We start from the raw sequence: 27852 nt of genomic DNA on the forward strand, positions 1-27852 counted from the left end.
GCTTCCCTGGTGGCTCAGACGGTAAAGAATCCACCTACAATGCGGGAGACCTGGGTTTGAAAGATCCCCTGGAGAAGGAAATGGATCCACTCCAGTATTCTTGCCTGGGAAACCCCATCGACAGAGGAGCCTGGCAGGCTACAGTTCATGGGGTCGCAGAGTCGGACACAACTGAGCGACTAAGCACAGCAGTTACGGCTGCTGGGTGGAAAGATCATACTTCAGAGCCCCATGCTTCTACCCAGGTTTAACTTCCTGTCTTGTCCAAACGCCTGCCTTGAGGCTGCTCAGACCCCTGCCCCAACCCCGCCGCCCCCACCCCCGGAAGCCTGTTATTGGCCTTGGTGTAGAGGATAAGTTCTCTACCTTCTGTGGGTCACCTGAAAACTCCAACTCAGAGATGCCTTGGTGTTAGAGTCTGGCTTCCTAGCAGCCAACTGTTGAGTGTAAGTAGAGCTGGGGCTGAGTTCCCCGCTTGCTGGTCCCCACAGCAGAACTGGGACCGGGGGGATACTGAAGTGCTCACAGCTGGAGCAGAGTTAGGTGGGATCGGTGACATCTCCAAGTCAGGATGGTGCAGCGTGATGGGACCTGAAGTACGATTCTATACATTTGGTGGATCCTGCCAGACCCAGAGATGAGCCGCAGAGCTGTTTACCTGGACTGGGCACTGCTTCTGCCAGAACACAAGTGCAGGAAATTACCCCACCGTAGGGCAGGGGGCGGGGAAGAGTGGATGTGCCATTAAAGTGCAGGTGGTGGGTCATGCAACTGCCTGTGATCACTGTTTGGGCATTGTCCACCTTCTGTACTCTGGGGTAGCTGAGATGTGCAGGATGCACTGACCAGGAAAGCGTTACCTCCTCTGCCTAATGCACAGGATGAGAGGGTTGGATACCATCACCGATTCAAAGGACACGAACTTGGGCAAACTCCGGGAGACAGGGACAGGGAGGCCTGGCATGCTGCAGTCCGTGGGGTCACAAAGAGTCGAACACGACTTAGCAACTGAACAACTGCCTAATACCAACGTTCCATAAACATTCTGAGCACACACATGAATGAGTTACACCAAGAAAAGAACTGGGTAAAACCGTCCACCAAGGATATGCAGTTTGGGAAAAGGAGTCTCTCTTACATGCTGGCCCTCTATACTTCCTACTGCTTGATTTAGCCAGGGCTCTTCCCCACTGTAAGCAGAAGCCCAGCCAAAGCCTTTACATGTGCATGCATGCATGCTAAGTCACTTCAGTCGTGTCCAACTCTTTGCAACCCTATGGATTGTAGCCCACCAGGCTCCTCTGTCCATGAGGATTCTCCAGGCAAGAATACTGGAGTGGGTTGCTATGCCTTCCCTCCAGGAGATCTTCCTGACCCAGGGATCGAAGGCCATTCACCATCATCGCAATTTCTCTCTTAAGGTGCTGCTTCAAGCTCCCAACACATTCCTACCCCAGAGCACAGGGCTTTATTCGAGCTCACTCTGAAGGAAAGGGGGTTACACCAGAAGGGCAATGACAGAAAAGAAGGCAATGGGCAGTCAGACTGATGAAGAGTTTGATTTTTATTGTTAAGTATCTGGCAATACTTGCCCTCACCACCACTGGCCACCAGAGGCCACCACTGGCCTCCCATGAGGAGCAGGCAACAAGGATGGCTCCAGAAACACTGCCACCCTAGGCCTCGGGGCTTATAAATCGGTGCACACAGAGGGCTCCACCTTCCAGCAGGAAGTACAAACTATATATATCACAGCCAGACCTTGCTGGGAGGGAGAGATGTCCTAGCTAAAGGCACTTTAATCAAGGCACATACCCAGTGCCAGAGTTTGTCTTCCTTCTGGTCACTCTGATAAATCTAGATGCCACTCTGTTGAGAACCAGTGCTGCCATGGTTGGCGTTAGTGGGTGAGTGGGCAGGGGACAGGGCCTGCTCACTGGTAGAACTTCTTGTTAGGGCTGCTGGCATGGTCCACAAGCAGCTGACACGGAGTGAACTGTTTTCCATAGGCAGCCTCGTACTTCCGGAGCCGGTCCACTATTTTCTGTGCCCCGTACAGATCCACAAAGCGGAAGGGCCCTGAATGCAGAAAGAGGATTTTGTTGAAGGAGAAGCGAAACAAGCTCTGGGGTGAAGTAAGCTACCTTTTTGACTTGCAAGACTGACCTCCAAGACACGGGGGGAAGCCAAGCCCAAAGACCGCACCGATGTCTCCCTCTGTGGGCGTAGCCAAGACCCCTTCCTGCAGGCACAGGACGGCTTCGTTCACAAACCTGGTCACTAGGCGGTACTGGATGTCTTCGTCTGAGGAGCTGCCAACAGGGAGAGACATTCAGGGAGAGGAAGAGTCAAAGGGGAGGATGTAGGGGCCCCGGCACGGAATGGGAGTGAGGGCTGGTGCTGCTGGAGCTCGGGTGTTGGTTGCTCAGTCATGTCTAACTCTTTGCGACCCCATGGACTGCCAGGCTCCCCTGTCCATGGGATTCGCCAGGCAAGAATAGTGGAGTGGGTTGCCATTTCCTTCTCCGCGGGCGCTTGGGGCCAGCCCTAATGAACTTCTGCCTCTAGAGAAGGAGCCGCCTTTGGAAAAGGACAGTAAAGAGCTGCCTGCCCTGATTAACTGGAAATGACCACTGAGCACAGGCCCTGCAGGGTAGACAGTATCTCCTGATATCAGCAAGTACTGACTACAGATGACAGTGAACAGTGTGCAGGTTGAGCGAGCCCAGGAGAACTTTCTAGTTGCTCTCTGGCACCCTCAGAGGGACTTTCTAGTTGCTCTCTGGCACCCTCAGAGGGACGGCTTATCCGGAAGTCTTCCCAAGGCTTGGCTGCAGTCCTTACCCTGATGTCTGGTAGAGAATGAGGTGGAATATGGAAAGGCAGAAAGCGTTAAGAATCAGGAATGTTTTCTCTGATCACATATGGTGATCATAAAAAAAAAAAAAAAGGACCGCAGAGGGTCCAAGAAGCTTTGGGCTGGTGAGAAACACACTTCCACACTGATAGCCCCTCAACTGAACTTACACGTCAGGCTGAGAAGGCATCTTCAGACTTGCCAAAATACTGTCCATGTCAGAATTCAAACTCTTATTCTTCACACCCTCCTGGTAGATGTAAAAGCCCTTCCCAGACTTGCGACCTAAAAGAAGCAAGAGAACGGAGAGTTATGATTTCTCAGAGCCCAGCACTGAGAATTCTCTCCTCTGCTAGTCTGCTAGAAAGCCCTAGCCTCTCTTCCATACTCCTGAATTTGTAGATCTAGCGTACTCCAGAAATTAGTATTTGTCAGAAGAGTTGGCAGAGAAGGAAAAAAGAGCTTGTGTTTCCTGGAGCTTGGAAATCTGGGTACCTGGATGGGAAAGGCCGTGTGGGCGAGTGTTGATGTCCACACCTGCAGTACCAGGCCCTCGGACGTCCAGTTCCTAGTGTTGATTTTGTTGCTACTTTACCAAGAGAGAAAGCCACCTCTCCGGTGGGCCTCAATTACATACTCAGAGGTTTACTTTCTGAGTAAACACAGAAAGTCACAGGTGGTCAGAGAACATGGAAAGCCTGGGTGCAGGGCTCCTGCAGTACCATGGGTGTAGTAGAGGCCGTGGGTGGGATGAAATGCCTGTCAATCTTGCATTGTGTGGGCAGAGCCTCAGGAGGCCAGAATTCCGCCTTTTGTCCATAATCTACAGGCCCAGCCTAAGAAGAGGTTGTCATGAAATCATTATTAAATTCCCTATGACAGTGGGCTCTGTTGAGAAAATGCACTCTGCAGCTCTTGGGTCACAGGGACTGTCACTGATGGTGCTAGTTCCATTTCTCTGAGGCTACTCACCCAGGAAGCCCTTGGATATCATCTGCTGCAGCATTTCCAGGCTTCCACCTGCAAACCGCTCCCCAAACGCTTTGCCGAGATTTTCTGCCACATGTTTTGCGACATCCACACCGACTTCATCCACCAGTGTAGCGGCACCCACAGGGAAGCCAAAGCTCGTGGTCAAGGAGTCCAGCTTCTTAGGGCCGACTCCTTCCTGGATGGGCAGCAAACCCAGGACCTCAGGGGAAGGATGTCCCAGACTCCCCTAAGGGCGCCCCATGCTGCCCTCAGAATCAGCCTGGTGTAGCGCCCTCTTCTCTTCTGGGCGCTGCCAGGTCAGACCCAGGACTGGGACTGATACACACAGGGAAGCACAAAGAGGCTGGAGGGCCCCAGGGAAAGTGTGAGCTTTTCGTAACCTACGGCATTCAAAGGAAGTCTAGACATGAACAAGTTATTCATTTCTTTCTTGCTTGCAATCCTGAATTTCAAGAATACCGAGATTCCATGCCAGATGGGTAAGCTTCCCTACCCTGAGAGAAGAGACATCACCGAGGAGCAGGGCTGCAGAGGCCTGTGATTCCTGAGTCTGATGGGAGCCCGGCGAGAGTGGCCACGCCCTTTCTGCCACTGACCAATCTGGACGGCTACCAGAGGGGTCTGTGTGTGGCAGAAGCGGGTACAGTACCAATCAGACCAAACAGGCCCTGTTCTGGATGGGGATGCAGAAACAGCTCATAGAGCATGTCAGGAGACCTCGGGGTGACTGGAGCAGGGAGGACACTAGGGAAGTAGAGCTAAAATTCTGCCCATTTTCGCCCATGACGTCCCAACAGTGGGTGGAATGGAAAGGCAGCAAAAGGCCTTCCTGGAGAAGAGCCAGGAGTTAGTGTATTAGAAGGAAGTCTGCTCTTCATCTTGACATTACCAATCTGGAAAACTAGTTTCAGGAGTGGAAGATGCCTCTAACATTCTGAGAGCAATACCAACCTGGAGAATTCTGATGACTTCAGACATCATGGGTGCAAGGCACCTGGTGGTATAGAAGCCAGGTCCATCCTGCAAAGGGAGAGAACATGAGCTCATGAGCCCCTCGGTTGAGGGTACTGCCTGAGTCTGAAAGTGGTCTCCCTTCCCCAGGAGCCATTTCAAAATTCAAGGTGATTTATAATCTCAGTCAGAAACCTTAATATTGAACTGCAGGAGAAGCCAGAGCCAGGGGCAGCCTAGTTTGATCCGAGAGGACAGGAAATAGTCTCACATCACCTGCAAGGTCTGGAATGGTTGGGAGAACCCGCCGTGTTCCAGACCCCAACTCAGCAGTAGTCACACCACTGTCCATACTGTAGATGACCAAGGGGAAATCATATCAAAGAAAGAAAGAAAGTGAAGTCGCTCAGTCATGTCTGACTCTTTGTGACCCCACAGACTGTAGCCTACCAGGCTCCTCCGTCCATGGAATTTTCCAGGCAAGAGTACTGGAGTGGGTTGCCATTTCCTTTTCCAGGGGATCTTCCCAGCCCGGGGATCAGAACCTGGGTCTTCCACATTGCAGGCAGATGCTTTACCATCTGGGCCACCAGGGAAACCCAATCATATCAAAGGCTGATCTATTGACCCGAAGAGTCACCAAGAAGACTGGACATATAAGGAGTTTTCATGGCACTTGTCTGAATCTGCTGCTCTGATCCACAGCTCCTCACCTTAACCACAATGATGACCTTCCCTTGTCTGAGGCCGACATCTACAGCAGAGGCAGTTGTGTCTTTTGAAGTCTTCTCAGTTGTGATAATCTCCAGCAGCTGCATCTTGTCCACTGGAGAGAAGTAGTGCATGCCGATCACCTGGCAAGAGGGACAAAACACTGACAGACTTAAGAACTCTTGAGAGGGGAAACTTAATAGGGTTCTGTTTTTTTGCTAGGAAAGCACTGCAGAGAGAGCCTGTTGTAGTACAGGAATACTGGCTTGATGTGGTCAAATGGTTTGGTTTCATGGTTTTTTGATTAAGAGTCCAGTATGTTCAGGGGAGAGCTACATGAAATTCTCTTCCATTTGCTTCTAGGGCTTTTCACTAAGGGTGATGGACCTTACCCACAATTAATGCCAAACCCACAGCTAAAGGCCAAATTAGATTTATTGGGGAAGAATGAGTGAGGGTTCCAATTATATTAATGATGACGATGGTTTGGGTGAGAGGGTCCACTTTTTAATGGGTGGGGGGAGACAGGCAGAAGAAGTACTTAGTATGCTAGACTGTCAGAGATGCATCTAGATATTACACAGATGGGTCTCACGACCAGGATACTGTCTGCCTTTCCCATTCACAGATTTTGCACACACAGGTTCAGCCAAAATAGGATCCAACTGATTGAATCTGATTCAACCAATTGGTGTGAATCCTTGGATGTGAAACCTGAGGATACAGAGGGCCAACTGAATTCCCTGTGCTACACTATTTCTATAAGGGGCTTGGGGTTCTGGAACTAATCCCCCAACGACAGAGAGGGATGACTGCACTGGGTTTAAATAACATTTCTCAACACTCAAATTCCCTCAAGTGTCATTAAACCAACGATTCTCAAAGTCAAGTACCCGGACCAGCAGCACTAGCATCGCCTGGCAATGTTAGAACTGCGAATTCTCAGGCCCTCCCCAGACCTACTGAATGAGGTATTCTAGGGGCAGGGCCCAGATCTGTGTTTAAGAATCCCTCCAGGTGATTCTGGTACATGCTAAAATTTGAGAACAGCCTCAATAAGCTAACAATTAGGCAGTCTTCACAACTAAATTGTGACAGAAGTCTATCCATTAATTCATAGTTTTGTCCCTGCCCCCTACTTTACCTATTAACTAATATCTACCATTGACTGACTGCTTACTATCCACTGTTCATTAACACATTTATCATTTATTCTTTACATGTAATCCATTACAACTCTGTGAACTAGTCAGTCTAATTATCTAGATGAGGAAGAAAGCTTAATCAGGAGGTTAGTATTAGTAGCTCAGGGTCAGTTAGTAAAAGGCAAGGTGGGACTCCATCAAGGTGGCTGTCTCCACAGCCTGCCCACATCCCGTTGTGTGACACACAGGTCACTGAAATGTTACACCAACTTATCAATCCCAAAGTTGCTTTTAACCTCTAAATTATTCTTCTACTTATGTCTAAAATACTTAAAAAGATAGGACCTGATTCAGACTATACTCCTGAGCAAAAGGAAGTTGCTTTTACTATGTGTAATTTATATCCAATAAAATGCACAGACCTTAAAAGTGGTCAGTGTAAGTTCTGACAACTGTGTATCTACCCACGCAATCACTACCCCAGGCAAAACCTATTTACATTGCTCAAAAAAGTTGTGCCAAAAGGTGACCACCTCTGTCCTAGATTTCTGGGACCTGCCCAGGTGGAATATTTCCCAGGTAGAGTACTGGAGGGCCTGTGTCCTGGGCACGTCGAGATAGATGGTTGTCCTGCTTGGGTCGCCGTGGCCTTACTCTCACATGAACAACATAGGCAAGCAGATGACAAAAGCTCAAGGTCTCTGGGGGGCGGGGAACGCAGTGTACTGCTTGTTTCGCTCCATCGGGGAGAAAGAGAGGTTAGCGTCACAGACACAACATCAGGGTTCCTCTGCTGCCTCAGTGCTGAGGAGCTGCTGCGAGTGATTATGATGTGGCCAGATCTGCCTTGACCCTGGGTCTGTGTCTTCCCGCAGGGGCACACTCACAGCTGCTACTTCTCCCTGCGACCTCCTCCTGCCATCACTGAGCCTGTCTCTATCAAGCCCGCATCACCTCTAATCTGCTGCATGCTTGGAAACAAAATGACCCTGTGTCAGCAAGCTATTAGAACAGCAATCAATAGACTTTTAGGTTTTGAGCACATGGACTTTGTATTAGCAGTTATGGCTGTTTAAAGGCCTTTTATATTTCCTGCTGACTTCTGGCTGGTTCTGGTTAGCTGAGGCTAACTGCTATCCTCCAGAGATGTGAACTGTTTTATTTCTCCTTGAATGATTGCACTTGATTTCTCTGGTAGAAAGCAGAAGCTCAAAGATAAATTTCCAGGTACTGTTCCAAACATTCACAATGAAGTGCTTCTACACCTACCCCTCTCCTGTCCTGGGGAGAAACTCTAAGCAAACCCATGTGTGGACACATCCCACCGCACCCCAAAATCTTCCATTTCTGGGTCCGCAGTGGGAACCAAACCCATTCCAGACAGTCACCAGAGAATACTCTGTAGCTGAAGTGTTATTTTTGGAGCATCTCTTATTTTAGAGCCTGGCTTTCGATACCCAGCTATAAAAAAAAGGTAGCTTTTATAGTCTGAGCCTGAATAATAATTCCCATTAAGGATGAAAATCATCTATAAGGTATATTTTAGTTGTACTTCACTTGTTTCTGCATCTCACGCTGGTCGTGTTACTAGCTTTTCTGTGGCCAGCTTCTGGGACTACATCATCACCCTCACCCACTTGATAATCCATACCACTCCCGTCTCATGTTCTAAGCCTTCATCAGTGAGCCTGAAGCAGCAAAACATTTCAGGATTTTCCTCTGCTCAGAATTTACCTTCTCAGGTCTTTTACTGACAGTAGCAATCTCACCGATTGGAAGAGCAGACGTGTTGCTGGCAAAGACACAGTGATCTGGAATCACCTGCAGGAGAAAAGCATTTAAGAATGTGTCAGGTAGGCCCAGGAGGTGACGACAGCCCAAAGCAAAATCAATGAGCAACACCTGGGTCTCTGCCATCCTCATCTTTGTAAGAATAAACCATAATGTGCATGCCTATTTCATGTTACACATGTGATACTCAGAAATGGCACACCACTATAATTATATCTACAGTACAAGAATACTATTAACTATTAGCTTTACTGAACTGGAGAATAGTCTCTAATGTAGACTGTCTTAGCATTCTGCCCACAATCTTGACTTGTTCGCACTTTTATTCAGATGCCTGGATGAAAAACATGGAAGGCACACCTGTCAAACTTGTGCAAATCTGGGCAGGCAGAATCCTAACATCAGAGCTGAGAATCAAGGTTCAAGATACATTTGCTACACTGAAACAATGGATATAAAGCAAGACCAATTATAATGAGGATAAAGATAAAGGACTGTATTAGGATTTTATGAAAAAGAAAGAGGAAAAAAATTAGGCATCTAATGGGCAAAACCTGGCTTGGCAATAAACTTGTATATAGAGCCCATGATCTTACTTATTTTTTATTATTTTTATTTGGTTGCACTGGGTCTTAGTTGTGGAATGTGGGATCTAGTTCCCTGACCAGGGACTGAACCTGGGCCACCTGCATTACAAGTGTGGAGTCTTAGCCACTGGACCACCAGGGAAGTTCCCCATGATCTAATTTAATCAAAAGTATAATGTAAGTCAAAAGTAGAGCCTGATGGGCAGAAAGCTAACATAGTTTCAAGCTGCATCATTACTAGTGTAGTGTCTAATGCTGATGGTAAAATTCTCTATGAAGAGCAAACCAATGTCTCCAAAGATGGCTGGCAACAATATGTCCCTCCTGGTACATGTGTGTCTCCGTGAATCCAGAGGGGGAGTCTCCTTCCCCTCCCCTTAAACCTGGCCTGGCCTGTGATGTGCTTTTACCAACAGAAAGCAGCAGAAGTGACTGCCAGTTGCAGGCCTCACCTAGTGAAGCCTGATGGCTTCTGTTCTGCTCTCTTAGACACCGGCAGCCATGCTGCAGAGAAGTTCTGGTTCAACCACTAAGTGAGGACAGGCCATGGGGAGAGGGAGGTGTCCCAATAAGCTTTCTGCTGAATGCAGTCTCATGAGTGCCCCCACTGGGAAGCCACATGGAGTTAAGGGCCAGTCGCCTCTTGGAGCCCTGCCCTAACTGCAGAACTGTGAAAAGGTTATGGTGATTTGTGGTGGTCTGCAGTGGTTTCTCACACGCCAAGACAACATTGGGACATGCTGAAGACAACAGAAGAAATGACCGAGACAGTGAGGGGTGTGGAGATACGGATTATGAAGATATCAAAGGGGTGAGTTTCTTAGGCTCTGTGGAGAGGAAAGAAGTGAAATTTTGAATCCCTGAGGAACACTCGGCAGACTTAGCTTTACCATTTGCCTCTAAAGAAAGCAGAGCCCAGGTGAGAGGATGGATCTGAGGCCCTCCTAAAGGTCTTGCACCTGAAATTCTTTGATGTTGTAAAGACAGCTCTATTCTGGACCTCGCTCTTTTCTACTCTTTCTGAAGAACTTCTTTGAGTATCTCCTACCTTAGATGATTTCATTAGCTTCACTAAAGAGGTAAAGGCCAGTGATTTATTAAATAACTATCCACAACATACATGACATCTTGGACTTTACCTTTGGCAATCATCTTCCTACTCTTTTCTTACTATCGGCTAAAAGTTCACGACTCCCCGAACACCCTCCCTTTCTTATCTCTGTCTGCTGCCTTTTCCCCGGTGCCGTCCCTCTGTGGCCTGCATGGACACAGGAAACCCCTTCAGTTTTCTTTCTCTTTCCTTTCTCTTCTCCCTTAAGCTTTACACTTTGGCCTGAAGTACTGTATTGATTTGTTTACAGCCTGTACGTCTCCTGATCTGATCCCTCTTTCTTCTTTTCCGTGATCACTGGCTTCCCAACTGCCAACCCTAACAAACTTCTCTACACACGGATCCTCCCAAGCCCTGATTTTCTGGAAGCAAACACCATCATCCCGTCAGGTGGCAAATGCTCTTTAAGTGGTGAATGGCTGCATCTACTTTTGCCACCCCTCAGCCTTCCCTCCAGTGCCTGCTGGAGTGCCCCCTGAAGCCCCAGAAACACTGGGTATACATCTCTGCTGCAGGGTCACCTCAGGACAGAGGGGACACGCACCTACCCTGCTCTTCTGAATATTTTCCTGCAGCTGAATCTCCATTGCACTCTGTCTGAAGAGAAGACTGTGGAATGTGTTTCACAAGTGGAATCTGTCCCAACCGGAGCTGCTGCTCTTTAGTTTCTAAACCCTCAGTCTTGAGTAGAGCAGAGATTGTCCTCAAGTGGCAGGAGTCTTAGGAGCACAGCCCACTACTTGAGACACCTGGAATGCTGCCAAGTCAGTGCCACTTTATGTACACCGTTTACGGACCTCCGCTCTGTTTACTTCACTGGGGGCTAGTCCAGGCCCTGGTTCCACCTCTCGCCTGGAGTATTGCCACATCTTCTTTCCTCCTCCTTCATACCACCTGGTTTAAGTACTTGTTTTGTTCATGTCATCTCATCTCAAGAGTTGACTGCACACAGCATGTGGACTCAAGGCCAAAGCAGCATTTTCCACAAAATGAGCATCTGAATCCTGCCTGGAGAGTGTTTCTTCCCTATTTCCTCTGCTGCCTAGACCTGAATTAGTTGAGCTGTAGCTTGCAGCCAACCCGAAATGCCAAGATGTCAGGCTACAGTCCGTGAGGTTATCTGTGTATGTCTGGGTGACTGAACTCCCACGTCAGGCTAATGAACTCTGTGCTTCAGTTAAGAAGATACTTGTGTCCTGAGGACTTTGATTTGATCTTTACACACAGTGTGCACAGGTTCACATAAAAACTTATGTCTGGAGGGACACAGTTTTGAGGGACACCTCAAAACTGCTGTGGAGCCTGCTGTATTCCCCTTTGCCTGGCAAAGAAAATAAAGCTACTTTACCTTCTCCCATCCACCCCCTGCAAATAAACAAACAAAACCCCTTATGTTTGGGCCCTAAAAACAGAACCACGAGTTTCCTGTAGTTCTTTTAAAGAACCCTGTCTCCATGTTCTCCACTCACTGCACTAGGATTCAGTACTGCAGGCCCCTTACTTACCGCTTCTACTTCCTTGAGCACTCTGTGCTTAAGGTTGAGGTCCTCAAAAACGGCTTCAATCACCATGTCGGCCTTTTCAAAACCCCGGTAATCAAGCTGCCCAATCAAGTTGCTGAAAATGGCATCCCTTTCAAATGATGTTAGTGTTTTCTTCTTCACTTTATCATTCAGTCTGGAAACAAAACAAAACACATCTCTAGTCAGAGTGGGAAACAGGAAACTAATATTTACTGAGTGTCCACGGGCCAGAAAGTGTACTGTGTGTTTTCTAATAATTCAGCGAGGTTAGCTATGTCCCTCCCATTGTGAGGGAGCTGAGCTGCTCAAAGAAGCTCAGAGGGACTTGTTAAAGGGAGGGTACTAGGATTCAAACAGGTTGAGCCTCACATCCACAGTCTTCCTACTACAAGATGCCTCTAAGCCCCAACCTGCATAAAACAGCTAAATCTGCCAACAGGAGTAAACATGAACACCAGAATGGTAAACAAAAGAGCAGCTTGAGTCATTCTCTATCTACGACAGGGGAGACAGCCAACACGGGTCCGAGACCACATGAATTTATACTTGCTTTCATACCATTTTGTTATTCTGTAACTGTGATCTACTGGAGGACAGAGACCCTGCATTATGTCTTATATTCTTAATCCATTTCCTGGTCAGTACCTAGTAGCACACTGTATTGATTACATAAAACATTAACTCAACATTTCTTATTCCCCAGAGAGCTAAACAAGATTCCTGCTACTCAGACACTGAACTGATTGTTTTTATTGCCAAGGAAAACAGGCTCTCTTAGGTTTCACTCTGACCACACTTTCAGAATAAATGACCTAGAGTTTTCCTCTGAATTAAGAATGAAGCTGCAATCCATTCATTAGTTTCCTTAACCAAAAGAAAAAGCCACGCGGTAAGTTCAAAGTAGTAGTCAAAGGCTTAAAGTATGGATTCAAATATCCTGGTTTCTGGCAGCTATGTTGGCAGTCAGCAAACAAGATGCCTGTGAATGTTCAAAGCATTATTAGTTGCTCTAATTCTGATGCCTAATGGAACTATTCCTAAGGGAGGACTGGAGATGTGTATGTCCCATGTCAGCAGTGCGGTGAGGGGCACTCACCAGAGCCTGATGTTTCTAAGGCAAAAAGGGAAACCCAGGACAGCTGGATCCAAAAGAGATCGAGGAGAAAAGGTTACTCTAGAGCAGCAATTTCTCATTTGGGTGACAGAATGAAATGCCGTTTGGGAACACTTGCATGCTGGCCTCAGGGCAATGGTTACCAAGCACGTGCCATTTTGGGGCTCTGAATCTCTTTTACTACAGCACCTTGCTATCTTGACATTAAGATAGTGGCTATCTGCCAACATGATTAAACCTGCCAGGTGGTGCATGGTATTATGGCAGCAATATATGAGCCTCTCTGCAGAAAAGGGGTAAAAACATGTGTAAGCTACATAATTCATTTAAGAAACAAAAAGCTCACTCAGCTAAAAGTCACATGCAAGACAGAGTGCAGCCAGCCTCAGACAGTCCATTACACTGGAGCAGAGAAACGAGCTGAAACCAATTCCCAGTTTTGCCAAGTCTACTGTTCCACTTTTCCCCTCTGCATTATGGGGGTGGAGGTGGGGTATGAGAAGGGGGATGGGCAAGAAGGAGAATATTTCCTTTTTATTAATTCAGAGGGAAGACGGGAGACACAGTCCATAAGATCCAGACACTATGGAGCCAAATCAGTTAACTGTTTCTCCATGATCATGCCAGTCAACAAATACGAGGCTCGTGAGTGTAGATCCCAGCCCTATCTTCAGGATGCAATTACACATTTCCTCATATCCCAAATCTCAGTTCTCTTCATAGACACACACAGTCTTGCTGTTTCAATACTCTAAAACAATACAGCAATTAAAATTCACAAATATGACAATTTCTAGCCTGATACCAAAGCATAACGTACATGATATTTAAAAACATCTAATACATGAGGTTTTCTCTTCTGCGCTCAAAGACTATAGACTCCAATGTTGTTTATGATTTATAATAACATTGTCTGCAACAACAGCAAAAAAAAAAGTGAAAGAAGGAATTAGTGTTTCTCAAAATCAAAGAAATAAGACTTAACTACAGAGTATACAGTACAGATCATGTTCAGGAAAAAGGAAACTGTGATGGTGAAAATCAAAACACATTCTACTCTCCCAGCAAAGGCAGAGAACAGGCTCACCCTTTGAACACCTGCTGCTGTCCTCGACCCAGCGCGGGCAGTGTAGTGTCCTTAAGTATGGTCTGTAGGCCCTTATCCACGGAGACTTGAGCAATGCCGGCTCCCATCAGCCCTGCACCAAGAACAGCAAGCTGCCTGAACGGAAAGGATGAAATGACTTTTGATAAAAGCTCTTAATTCAGTAAAAAGTGGGATTGCCCAGGTTATCATCCAATAAACCAACTAAAGCAGGGACAACAATAAAGTATTTAAAATCATTTTTATCTACAAAGACACCTTTCATAAATGACAGATTTTTAAAGTTAAATGCAAAAATCCATTAGTTCTAAAAGAATTGGTTTACCTAAAAAGAATTATACTGATTTTCAATCATTCCCAAGATGACTGAAAACAAAACAAAACAACCCAGATTACGCTTAAATTCACAAGTCCTTTTTTTCAAACAAAGGCCAACTTGCAGTGATGGGCCAAAAGACTAATTCTCTTTTCAACTACTTACTTGTTAGTGATTTTGCCATTTTCCAGTCATCTTTCATTTCTCCTGAAATCTATGCCTTTACCACGCTTTACTTGGATTGGTTCAAAAGCCACTTGGATGGCTTCTTTGCTTCCAGACCTTACTCTTCCCTCAAACACCTCCATACGTGCGTCTGACTGCCTTTTCCAGCCCTGAATTCCTCTTGAACTTATCAGAACCATTTGGCTTATACCGCAGTATTCTGGAATGGCTTTCATGTACATTATTTTTGTCTCCTCAACTAAATTCTAAGCTTTTTGAGGGACAGAGTTCATGTCTGATGACTCTTTAGTTTTCCATAGTTCTGGAACAATATGCCATTTTCCCATTAGTAACTAAAAAAAATTTTCAGAACAACTTCCTTCATAAAAGAAGCCCAAGTTTACAGCACTGCAGATCTAAATTAGAGCTGCTTCATTCCTAACAATTCTGATATTCAAAAATCTTATTCAAGACCTGAAAAGAAAACCTAATTTCAACTCCAGGGAGCATCTTTCAAATGCAGTTTTGTGATAATACACATATTTTACATGGTGAGTGTTAAGTAACTGGAGAACATGAGAAAAATAGGGTAGAAAAATATAAAGAATAGGAGCGGAAAAAATGTTCATATATTTACTGCATTGAAATTAAAAAATTTGCTTGAGAAATGACCCCACAAAGATTAAGACAACCAACAGAAGAGGAAGAAATCTGCAACATACATAGCAGACAAAAGATTGCTACTAGGGAACTATAAAGAACACACATATCTATAACAACAACCCAATAAAATGGGCCGGGGTTTATACAAAGCAGTTCACAAAAGGAGACAGATTGCCAATAAAATGCCCCATTTCACTAATAATCTGGGAAATGCAAATTAAAACAAGACACTCTCCCTATCAGGTTGGCAAAAGTTTAAAAAGTAAATATGAAGGTGAGGATGTAAAAAAACTGGTTCTTTCATGCATGGCTGATAGAAGTATGGTGGTGGTGGTGGTGGTTTAGTCGCTAAGTATACTTTGCCCTATAGAGGAGGTCAAATGTATTAAAACCAAAAATTATATCCTCTATGACCCAGTAATTTTACTATCTACTCCAGGGAAATGGACTTATGCATAAGATGATATGCTAAGATGAACAGTCATGTAATGTTTACAATAATGAAAAAATTGGCAACAACCACCAGTCCATCAGTAGGCGATGAAAAGGAACAAATTAACTGGTATGTAACCATCATACACCGTCTCTCTCCCAAGTTGTACCACCGACTAAAAAGAGCAAGTTACAGGATCCATACTGATAGATCCCTTTTATATTATTAATAAAACATTCAAATCATAAACACAAAACAGATTCATCTAGTATTTTAAAAAGTTTTTTTAAAAAGGATAATAAGAATGCATTCTTCGTATAAAAAATTATTTTATGAAAAGAGAAAATAGGTAAGGAATTCAAATTACCCTCTGAGGCAAAGGGGAAGAGGCCTAGAGAAACAGAAATGGAACTGTTACTGACAACTAGGGAAGCAGGAAGGGGGACGCCCTTTCTTCAATTTATTAAATTTTCGGTTCAACCTAGTCTGCCTTGCGTATCTTATAATGTATTCTTCATTTCTAACATGATGTTATCTTTTCCTTCAATTTATTTCCGCAAGTTAGGTCAACTCTTACATCATCCTGTTTTTCTGTCTGTTTAGTTCTGAGTTTTTGAATTTTTGATTCAAAGTAAATACTTCTTATCTACAAATATTTACTTAAGGTCACAGAATTCAAACAAGTCTGGGAGCATTCTGCTACAGTTTTCTTTTGCACTGTGGTGGTTTTGGGGGCAGAGTTTTCATAAGCTTAAGTATTTTGATTCTCATTTGTTTCTTCTTCCATGGGTTTCATATGCATGCTGCCTGTCTTTTCTGTGTATTGTACACAGTAACAGCTTCTCCAGGTGGTATTATATACTCCCTTCATATAATAGTAAGAGTTACATGCAGACCAGAATAGGAGTTTGGAGTGGCTAACTAGGTTTCTTTTCATTTTATCTTTTTTTTTTTTTAAAAAGTAAATATTTATAATTTAAAATTTAATGGTAAATTTTTATAGGATGTGTGAAGAAGTACAGATTAAAGTGGCTATCATTCCACTGCACCATGTAAGTAACTGCTCTCAGCCACTGAATGTGAGACACTTGGCAACATTGGTGGTTCACAGGCAGATTGATACCGATTGATACAGATTGATAACAGATTGATACAGATCACCATGTGTGCTGGACAAGCAGTGAAGACTGTATTTCATATTCTAATTTGGAAATCAGTCCTCTCGGCAAGAATCTTGTCTGTCTCACCTGGACTTTTTTTTTTTTTTAAACTTTATTGAATTTGTTACGATATTGTTTCTGTTTTATGTTTTTGGCTTTTTGGCCACAAGGCATGTGGGATCCCAGCTCCTCGACCAGGGATTGAACCAGGCACTCCCCGCATTGGAAGGCAAAGTCCTAACCACTGGACCACCAGGGAAGTCCCTCACCTGGACTTCTTACTGATTTCCTCCTCTGCTTTAGATTTGAACCTCATTAAAGGTGAGAGAAGGTTGTAAAGGAGAAGGAAGTTACATTAGCTGCTATCACAAGCCCCTTTGTGTAATTCAGCTAGACAGTGTTTCTCAACCTTGGCTCTACCGGCATTTTGGACTGGTTACTTTGCTATGCAGCTCTTCTATGTATTGCAGGATGTTGAGCAACATTCCTGGCCACTGGCCACCAGACACCAGTCCCATCCCTCCCTTCCCAGTTGTGACACCTAAAAATGTCTCCTGACATTGTCAAATGTCCCCTGGTGGCAACAGTGCCAAGGTTAAGAACCACTGAGCAAGACATTATTAAACTTCAGATGCTGAAGAGCTATTTAGGCAGCATAACACTGAAAGCCTCACTAAAGAGAACAGACAGGAAACAGGTAAGGGGACTCAAATACTTAAGCTGCAAGCGAAACAAAGGACAAGCCTTTGGCGGCTAGAATAAGACTTCATGGTTTTGTTTTGTTTTTTGTTGTGCTGAGGCCTGTGGGATCTTAGTTCCCCAACCAAGGACTGAACCCAGGCACCTGGCAGTGGAAACTTGGAGTCCTAACCACTGGACCACCAGGGAATTTCTAAGGCTTTATGTTTTTTAATGAGGGAAAAGTATGAATTCTCAGAGATGGTATCTCAAGTCACAGGGATAGACAAGGTCATCAATCAGCACACAGTGTGTGTATTTGGTTTAGGAAGGGGGAACCTAAACCAGATTTCTAGGGGACATCAATGGTGACACAAGAATGCCTCTATAGGAGCCATTAGAGAAGTCTGGAGAGCTTCCCAGGTGGCTCAGTGGTAAAGAATCCACCTGCTAATGCAGAAGACATGGGTTTGACCCCTGGGTTGGGGAGATCCCCTGGAGAAGGCAGTGGCAACCCACTCCAGTATTCTTGCCCAGGGAATCCCATGGACAGAAGAGCCTGGCGGGCTACAGTTCATGGGATCACAAAAGGGTCAGACATGACTGAGGGACTAAACAGCAACAACAGAGAGGTCTGGAGAAAACTCAGCACAAGCACAACTCTGAAAGCCATGAAGTCCCTGGCAGGACAAGGGTCTATACCGATCAGAGCAAAAGCGGTTTAGGGCAAGACTGAGGCATCAGTGAGCTTAGCATGTGCTGAAATCCACAGGGACTTCCTAGGCAGAGTTGAACTTACTTAACCTCCTTCTGCGGAGCTCCAAATTTATTCTTCTTGCATTGGGTTTGACCACGGTAAAGTCCCATCAAGGCTTTTGATTCTTTGGTCATTGCGAGCTCTCCAAATCTCTGGAAATTAAAGGGGAAGAAGAAAAGGTAGAGCTTCCGAGTCTTGGAGACGTGGATTCCTTTGGGTCAGTTTCTCTGCAGAGCAGGGGCAACATGTGCAAAGCCTCAGGTCCTGAGCTGGAGAAGTCGGTCACCTCCTGCCAAGGGTCTTCCTCTCACTCTCCTCATCTGTATTTCTGATGATTGCTTTGCAAGGTTTTGGATATAACTGAGCTCCAAAAAAGATGTCCTTTTCATTATAGGGGACTGGAATGCAAAAGTAGGAAGTCAGGAAACACCTGGCGGAACAGGCAAATTTGGCCTTGGAGTACAGAATGAAGCAGGGGAAAGGCTAATAGAGTTTTGCCAAGAGAACACACGGTCTTAGCAAACACCCTCTTCCAACAACACAAGAGAATACTCTACACATGGACATCACCAGGTGGTCAACACCGAAATCAGATTGATTATATTCTTTGCAGCCAAAGATGGAGAAGCTCTATACAGTCAGCAAAAACAAGACTGGGAGCAGACTGTGGCTCAGATTATGAACTGCTTATTGCCAAATTCAGACTTAAATTGAAGAAAGTAGGGAAAACCACTAGACCATTCAGGTAGGACCTAAATCAAATCCCTTACGATTATACAGTGGAAGTGAGAAATAGATTTAAGGGACTAGATATGATAGACAGAGTGCCTGATGAACTATGGACAGAGGTTCATGACATTGTACAGGAGACAGGGATCAAGACCATTCCCATGGAAAAGAAATGCAAAAAAGCAAAATGGCTGTCTGAGGAGGCCTTACAAATAGCTGGGAAAAGAAGAGAAGTGAAAAGCAAAGGAGAAAAGGAAAGATATTCCTATCTGAATTCAGAGTTCCAAAGAATAGCAAGGAGAGATAAGAAAGCCTTCCTCAGCGATCAGTGCAAAGAAAGAGAGGAAAACAATAGAATGGGAAAGACTAGAGATCTCATCAAGAAAATTAGAGATGCCAAGGGAACATTTCATGCAAAGATGGGCTCGATAAAGGACAGAAATGGTAGGGACCTAACAGAAGCAGAAGATATTAAGAAGAGGTGGCAAGAATACACAAAGAACTGTACAAAAAAGATCTTCACGACCCAGATAATCACGATGGTGTGATCACTCACCTAGAGCCAGACATCCTGGAACGTGAAGTCAAGTGGGCCTTAGAAAGCATCACTATGAACAAAGCTAGTGGAGGTGATGGAATTCCAGTTGAGTTATTTCAAATCTTCAAAAGATGATGCTGTGAAAGTGCTGCACTCAATATGCCATCAAATTTGGAAAACTCAGCAGTGGCCATAGGACTGGAAAAAGTCAGTGTTTGTTCCAAGCCCAAAGAAAGGCAATGCCAAAGAATGTTCAAACTACCACACAGCTGCACTCATCTCACACGCTAGTAAAGTAATCCTCAAAATTTTCCAAGCCAGGCTTCAGCAATACGTGAACCGTGAACTTCCAGATGTTCAAGCTGGTTTTAGAAAAGGCAGAGGAACCAGAGATCAAATGGCCAATATCCGCTGGATCATCGAAAAAGCAAGAGAGTTCCAGAAAAACATCTATTTCTGCTTTATTGACTATGCCAAAGCCTTTGACTATGTGGATCACAATAAACTGTGGAAAATTCTGAAAGAGATGGGAATACCAGACCATCTGACCTGTCTCTTGAGAAACCTGTATGCAGGTCAGGAAGCAAGTTAGAATTGGGAATGGAACAATAGACTGGTTCCAAATAGGAAAAGGAGTACGTCAAGGCTGTATATTTCACCCTGCTTATTTAGCTTATATGCAGAGTACATCATGAGAAACGCTGGGCTGGAGGAAGCACAAGCTGGAATCAAGATTGCCAGGAGAAATATCAATAGCCTCAGATATGCAGATGACACCACCCTTACGGCAGAAAGTGAAAAAGAACTAAAGAGCCTCTTGATGAAAGTGAAAGAGGAGAGTGAAAAAGTTGGCTTAAAGCTCAACGTTCAGAAAACTAAGATCATGGCATCCGGTCTCATCACTTCATGGCAAACAGATGAGAAACAGTGAAAACAGTGCCTGATTTTATTTTTTTGGGCTCCAAAATCACTGCAGATGGTGACTGCAGCCATGAAATTAAAAGACGCTTACTCCTTGGAAGGAAAGTTATGACCAACCTAGACAGCATATTAAAAAGCAGAGACATTACTTTGTCAACAAAGGTCCATCTAGTCAAGGCTATGGTTTTTCCAGTGGTCATGTATGGATGTGAGAGTTGTACTATAAAGAAAGCTGAGCGCTGAAGAATTGATGCTTTTGAACTGTGGTGTTGGAGAAGACTCTTGAGAGTCTCTTGGACTGCAAGGAGATCCAACCAGTCCATCCTAAAGGAGACTGGTCTTTGGTGTTCATTGGAAGGACTGATGTTGAAGCTGAAACTCCAATACTTTGGCCACCTGATGCCAAGAGCTGACTCATCTGAAAAGAGCCTGATGCTGGGAAAGATTGAGGGCAGGAGGAGAAGGGGACAACAGAGGATAAGATGGTTGGATGGCATCACTGACTCAATGGACATGGGTTTGGGTAGACTCTGGTAGTTGGTTATGGACAGGGAGGCCTGGCATGCTGTGGTTCATGGGGTTGCAAAGAGTTGGACATGACTGAGCGACTGAACTGAACTGAATCATCCTTCAGTGATTGCTTAAAACTTCAAAAGAATCGAATACACTAAAATCTGTAATCCACCAACTTGTTAGGAAGTGGAAGGGGTGAGGTTGGTTCCTGTTTTCTTGTTTTAGTGGGTGCAAAAAATTTCCCTTCTAGTTTACCAAAGGGAGGCTGGGATTCTGTTTTATCTCTAGGCCTAGCAAGTAAGAATCATATTTCCCTACCAGTGTATTCATTATGTCACAACGAAACCAGCCCAACTACTGAACAAAAAGTCCAAACGATTCCTTTTGAAAGGATTGTAACTCTGTCTCTGCTTTTCCTAGTTATACCCTTGCTACTGAGCAAAAATGAAAAGTGAAAGTTGCTCAGTCATGTTCAACTCTTGGTGACCCCATGGACTGTATAGTCCATGGAATTCTCCAGGCCAGAGTACTGGAGTGGGTAGCCTTTCCCTTATCCAGGGGATGTTCCCAACCCAGAGATTGAACTCAAGTCTCCCACACTGCAGGCAGATTCTTTACCAGCTGAGCCACAAGGGAAGTAAGGGAAGCTGTTACTGAGAGCAAGTTCAAATATTGGATTGGCCAAAAAGTTTGTTGGGGTTTTCCCATCGTTTTTAAATGGCTTTAATTTCTTTATATATATACATATACATATATATATATATATATATACACACACATATATATATATATATAAAATTTATTTTGGGCTGTGCTAGGGCTTTGTTGCAGCGCATGGGCTCTCTCTAGTTGTGGTGAGTGGGGGTACTCTCCTGTTGCAGTGCTTGGGCTCCTCACTGTGGGCCTTCTCTTGTTGTGGAACACAGGCTCTAGAGTGTGTGGGTTTCAGCAGTTGCGGCTCATGGGTTCTACAGCGCATGGGCTCAGCTGCCCCATGGCCTGTGGAATCCTTCGAGACCAGGGACTGAACTTGTGTCCTCTGCATTGGCAGGTAGACTCCTAACCACTGGACCACAAGGGAAGTCCTTCCATAACATCTTAATGGAAAAACTGAAAAGAATTTTTTGTCCAACCCAACATCTGGGGACTACTATGGTTTTCTCAGCATCTACTGGCTCAGTGAGATTAATCAGAAGAAATGACAACCATCAGAAGAAAACATTTTTTTTTACTAGACTTTGAATAGTTTTTCTTTTTTCAGTTTTACACAGCATTTTAGATCTTGGTTTTCCTGTCTCCATAATAAAACATAGAAAGGAAATTTTTTTTTTTTTTTAATAAATTTATTTAGTTTAGTTGGGGGCTAATTACTTTACAATATTGTAATAGTTTTTGCCATACATTGACATGAATCAGCCACGGGTTTACATGTGTTCCCCTTCCTGGAACCCCCACCCACCTCCCTCCCCATCCCATCCCTCTGGGTCATCCCATTGCCCCGGAAATAATTTTACCTGAGATTCAGAGAGATAGCCAGCATTACTCCCTTGCTCAATTCCAGTCTTCACTACCTAAAAAACATAGAGAGCACTTGTTTCTTGTTGGAATGGACTGTTGAGATGTACAGTAATGCTGAAAAAAGATTGCTAGTGTTGTTAGTCTTCAAAAAGTAAGTGAGAAGGAGAAGAGGACTGAGTGCCTTATTGCTTACGACAGTTAAGTCTCCATCTCTGAGGCTACTGCTCAACCTAGCATAAAATGGAAGGAAATAAAATAGAAGGAAAGAGAATTAGAGCCAGAACATGAAAAGCAGACAGAGGTTTCATAGCTCAAATTCTACCTCCTTATCCTTTGAATCCTGTTATTTTGTCAGAGAAAGAGTTGTTGTCACCCCTTTCTGAGTTCAATAATAGGTTTACCGTTTCCTCTTCACTCCCTTCCCTCCTCCTCAAATTATTCGTCCAGCTCCTCTCCTGTTTTTCAAATACGAGCAGGTCTCCTAAGTTCCGCTTTCAGCCCTTTCTCCCTCTCTATTCATCTGTCCTCAGTAACATCATTTAGTTTACCACATTAATCATGATCTCTGTGAAATCCAATTTAACATTTGGGGTTAAGTACTATCCTAAGTACAAGGGCAAGTATAAAAGAATTAACTGTGTACTCAATCACCATAATTTATTGATGATTAAAAAAATAATAAATAAATCTATATCCTTAACTGACTTCTCTTTCTAAACTACTGTTGCTTGAACTTCCTGAAATATCTAATCTTAACATTTCTAAAACTGAACTCCTCTCTTTGGCAAGTCTCTTACTACCCCCATATTTTTGCTTTTACTATTCTATCTCAGGGTCTTACTCAAGCTTCAAGTCTGAATTACCAGCATAGTTTCCTAGTTCATTGATCTACTTTGTCTATTTCTAATTCATTTTTACTCACCACCATGAAGGTGGTTCTCTATGACCTATATAGGACAAAGGTCAGATTTCTTACTTAATCATTATCTTTTAAAATACAGCTTCAGTCTGTCTGCCTGAAGACATTTCATAATCCTTTCACAAAAATTGATCTCACTTAATGTTTCTTGAAGAGCCTCATGCTTTCCAACTTCTGTAACTTTATTCAAAATGTCCATCCCTACCTGGCACTCTTTTCTTTTCATCTACTCTCTGCCTGTTTTTCAGTGCTCAAGTCAAATTCCATGAGGCTCTACCTAATTTCTCTGGCTCATAGGGATTGTTCCTTTCTCACTGAATTTAGCAATTTTCCTCTATCCTGATTATCTGGCATTAACCCCCTGCAGCTGCATACCACCCTTCATTCTGACATCTGTCTTACCACATATATGTGTTCAATCTCCCCAATCCAGACTGTGAGGTGAACGAGGGTAGGGGACCATGTTTCATAACTAATGTACTTTGGTGTCTTTGGCTCAAAATATATTTGCTGACCAATTCAGTCTCCAATTCTGAAGTCTTTGATCATATGCTCTTCAAAGCTTGGACTTTTCAGATTGAAGATTTTATAAGTTTTAAAGCCTACCTTTAGACAGAAGTTTCTTCAACTCTGTGATGATTTTAAGTATCCTCCCTTATGTTTTCCAGAGCTTCTCTATATCATTACATCTTTTTCATAACTGTGGCATTGGAGAGTCAATGAGATATTTTAGGTAATGACCATAGTTTTGACTAAGGACAAAATACAGCCATTAGTTTTGTTTCGACTACCTCTTAATTAATGCCCGATATTTTACTGGCCTTATTATACTGATAAGACATAGGTTCCTTTCCTGGTTTATAACCAGTAGTTTTAAGCTCATCAACTAAAAAGTATGCCTGGCACTGATTTCCCCCAAATATCCATTTATGTAAATACTCATAGCTTGCTATGCTCATGTGTTATTTTTAGTTAAGTAGTTTGACAGCAGCATGAAGAACTTTAGTGCTGGCATGCATGGTGCAGAATGGCAATAAAGAGTACTGCTCTAGACAGAGGGAAGAAACAAGAGAGATGCTGGAGGATGGGGTAAAGACTCACATCAATTATCTTCAGGGGTGCAGGATAAAGGCCTTTGGTCTGCTTTCGTACTTTTTCTTCAACCTTTTTGTAAATCTGTTGCCTGACAAATGGAACACTCAAGGCGTATGACGTCAGTTCTGTAAGGTAAAATGTTATTAGCTTCTTACTGGTAAGAGCCCAGCCTCCCTTATTAGTTTGTTCTGTAAACTCCACAAAAATGCAGTGATCCTAGCTCTCTGAAAGAACTGCTCTTTACTCTGATAGACACAATCTAAATTGCAACCTAAGCACTTCTTTTTGTTTTTTCTCTTCTTTTTTCTGACCTAAGCACTTCTTTAAACGTACGTTGATAAGTATTAAAGCTGAGTGTTGGGTACAGAGTATTTATTACACAATTATATTATTCCATTTTGGTATTGCTTTAAATTTTCCAAAATAAAAAGTTTTCTTTGAAAATGTCTTTAACCAATGTAAGGTCCAGGACTAGAGCTTAGAGCAGAGTTATTGCACCCTCTAAGGCTGAGTTTACACTTAAGAGTAAACAGTGCATTTATCTTTTCCTTATTCAAATTTATAGCAAGTCAAATTAAATTCCCTGGAAAGAAGCTGTGTCTTTGTTCTTTAAAAATGACACTCACTTTCTACCAGTCCCTTGTCTCTCTTTGGAGTGATCTTTTTATCAGCTAGTCCTTTGGCAAAAGTAATTGCAACTTCTTCTAGGTATTCAATTGTCCGTTCCTCTGGAGGTTTTACTCCTGGTCCTGTAAAGATGAACACAACAGACTGGAATGTCAGTCAGGCTTGGCTCAATCCCAGGTGGGCAAACACCCAGGAAAACCAAAGCCGAAGACTCGTACCCATTTTCAGTGCAGCTTTCTAAGTCAAACTAGAAACTTGTGGGTGGCAGTCTCATGAACTATGGACTCAAAAAGAGAAGTCACACTGAGCAAAGGTGCAACAACCTAGTTCAGAAACAAGTAGAAAACAAGTCTTAAGCCCCATAAATCTGGCTTCCACTTCTGAGTAGGATGTATTATGTCTCATGAGACCTGTATTCTCCCTGCAAAACTGGAAAAAAAGTCAACTGCAAAATCACATTTGTAAAGATACTGGAGAGTTCTGGAAGCAACAAAGGTTATATAAATAGAATTCCAGGGAGGGAAGAGCCTGTCTGAGGTGACAGAGTACATTTTCTTTTCAGCAGGCACGTGATGCTTTTGGGCATGGGCTGAGGACTGGATGTGGCTTAGGCAGAAGGATGCTACTGAGGGAAAGTGAAATGATCAGAGCTTTTGGTGGTCACATACAATAGGTCAGAACTAGAAAAAATCAAACACAAAGGTAGTTTTACCCCATGGAACATCTGTGATGTTCTAAGGTGGTGCAAGAGGCTGGAAGCTAAAGTGTAATCTTTCATAGTGTCATAATGTTTAGCACGAGCAGCACTTCTACAGAGAAAGGAACTTGCCAAAAACATCAACTGATATTTCACTTGAGGCCTTTGCCTGACACCAAATTTACTGATTGAAGGACATAAAGAGCTAGACTCAAAAACCCCAAAGGCTGTTTTTACAGCCTTTGAAAACACACACCCACCAGGCTCTCAATCAAAAGCTTGTGAGAGCCACACTGGAGGGAGAGGAGGCTGGGGTTGAGAAGGCAATCTGGTGCAATCTTATGGTATATAGGAAACAAAATACCAACAGAGGGAGAAACCTGCAACAAATATACAACCAATCTCTCCATTAAGACACCTGCCTTATTTTCAGCCTCTGTGGAGAAGACAAAAAATGAACTAAGTCACTAACTTCCAAATAACAAAAGTGCACAGGGTCCATGGAAGTCATAATGCTGGAATTATGGAAGACTATAGGAGATCAGTTGTTACAGAAAAGAAGTGCTTCAGAGACCTACAGAGGGGCCCCTTGAAACTCTGGCCAAGTTATCATTCTGCACATGCACGAGAGGAAACTATCTGAGGTCAGGGAGAGAAACATCACAAAGGCATGAAAAGAAAGCAAGAAAAAAATGACCTATAGCTAGGAGACAAACTGACTGATAGAAACAGATGCAGAAATGGAAAGACAGGATAAGCAGATACAAAAGTTAGAAAGGTTACTGTAAATTCATGCCGTATGTTCAAGAAGATAGAGGAAAACAGAAACATAATAAGGAAAAATTGAAGATTTAACAGTGAATCAAATGTTATTTCTAAATATGAGAAAAAAACAATGCTGAAACAAAAAATACAGGTGATTGGATTAACAGCAAATTATACAGTGAAGAAAAAATCAGGAAACTTGAATATATGGCAAAGAACTATAACCAGGCTGAAAAAGAAGCTTCTAACATATGTGAGGTTGAGGTCTCAGAAAAAAGGTAGGGAACTGAGGAGACAAAAGATCTATACTCTAAAAACTGTAAGATGCTAATGAAAGAAACTGAAGATGACACAAACTGATGGGAAGATAAACCATTTTTTTGGACTGGATGAATCAATACCGTCAAAATGACTATACTACCCAAGGCAATTTTCAGATTCAATGAAATTCCTATCAAATTACCAATGGCTTTTTTCAGAGAACTAGAAGAAAGAAATCTTAAAATTTGCATGGAGACACAAAAGACCCCAATAGTCAAAGCAATCTTGAGAAAGAAAAACAGCTGGAGGAGTCAGGCCCCTGACTTCAGACTATACTACAAACTACAGTCATCAAAACAGGATGGTACCGGCACAAAAACAGAAATATAGAACAATGGAACAGGACAGAGAGCCCAGAGATAAATCTGCACACTTACAGTCAAGAAATCTATGACAAAGATGGCAGAACTATACAATGGAGGAAAGAGAGCCTCTTCAATAAGTGATGCTGGAAAAACTGGAGAGCTACATGTAAAAAAGTGAAATTAGAACACTTTCTAATACCATACACAAAAATAAAATCAAAATGGATTAAAGACCTAAATGTAAGGCCAGGAACTATAAAACTCTTAGAGAAAAACAGAACTCTTGGACATAAATGGCAGCAAGATCCTCTTTGACCTACCTCCTTGAGTAATGGAAATAAAAAACAAAGTAAATGAATGGGATCTAATAAAACTTAAAAGCTTCTGCACAGTGAAGTAAACTATTAATATAAACAAGATGAAACGACAACCCTCAGAATGGGAGAAAATAAATGAAAACAAAGCAACTGACAATTAATCTCCAAAATGTACAAGCAGCTCATGTAGGGGCTTCCCTGATAGCTCAGTTGGTAAAGAATCTGCCTGCAAAATAGGAGACCCTGGTTTGATTCCTATGTCAGGAAGATCCATTGGAGAAGGGATAGGCTACCCACTCCAGTATTCCTGGGCTTCCCTGGTGGCTCAACTGGTAAAGAATCCGCTCGCAATGTGGGAGACCTGGGATCAATCCCTGGGTTGGGAGGATCCTCTGGAGAAGGGAACAGCTACCCACTCCAGTATTCTGGCCTGGAGAATTCCATGGGGTTGCAAAGAGTCGGACACGACTGAGCGACTTTCACTTTCACCTTCATGCAACTCAATATCAGAAAAGCAAACAACCCAA

The 27852-nt window shown here is 43.6% G+C and overlaps 1 protein-coding gene across 2 annotated transcripts in view; it reads right to left on the reverse strand.

Moving 5' to 3' along the window:
- Positions 1-1546: 1546 nt before the first annotated feature.
- Positions 1547-27852, reverse strand: part of HADHA (hydroxyacyl-CoA dehydrogenase trifunctional multienzyme complex subunit alpha) — a 40640-nt gene continuing 14334 nt past the window's right edge. The window contains exons 8-20 of one of the 2 annotated variants that reach the window (XR_014082734.1): positions 24920-25042; positions 24300-24418; positions 22276-22332; positions 18103-18212; positions 13871-14005; positions 11652-11823; positions 8392-8478; positions 5515-5655; positions 4802-4870; positions 3794-4025; positions 3028-3206; positions 2167-2312; positions 1547-2079 (exon numbers count right to left, since the gene is read on the reverse strand). Coding sequence is in view for 1 of the 2 variants with exons in the window: in XM_081592795.1 (XP_081448921.1) it covers positions 1934-2079; positions 2167-2312; positions 3028-3142; positions 3830-4025; positions 4802-4870; positions 5515-5655; positions 8392-8478; positions 11652-11823; positions 13871-14005; positions 18103-18212; positions 22276-22332; positions 24300-24418; positions 24920-25042 (1616 nt within the window). In the remaining variant the exon portion in view is untranslated. The remainder of the gene's footprint in view (positions 2080-2166; positions 2313-3027; positions 3207-3793; positions 4026-4801; positions 4871-5514; positions 5656-8391; positions 8479-11651; positions 11824-13870; positions 14006-18102; positions 18213-22275; positions 22333-24299; positions 24419-24919; positions 25043-27852) is intronic. The other variant, XM_081592795.1, reaches the window with a different exon arrangement.

Source organism: Giraffa tippelskirchi, chromosome 4 (assembly GCF_054371585.1).
Source record: "Giraffa tippelskirchi isolate mGirTip1 chromosome 4, T2T-mGirTip1v1.2.pri, whole genome shotgun sequence".
NCBI classification, from domain to species: domain Eukaryota; kingdom Metazoa; phylum Chordata; class Mammalia; order Artiodactyla; family Giraffidae; genus Giraffa; species Giraffa tippelskirchi.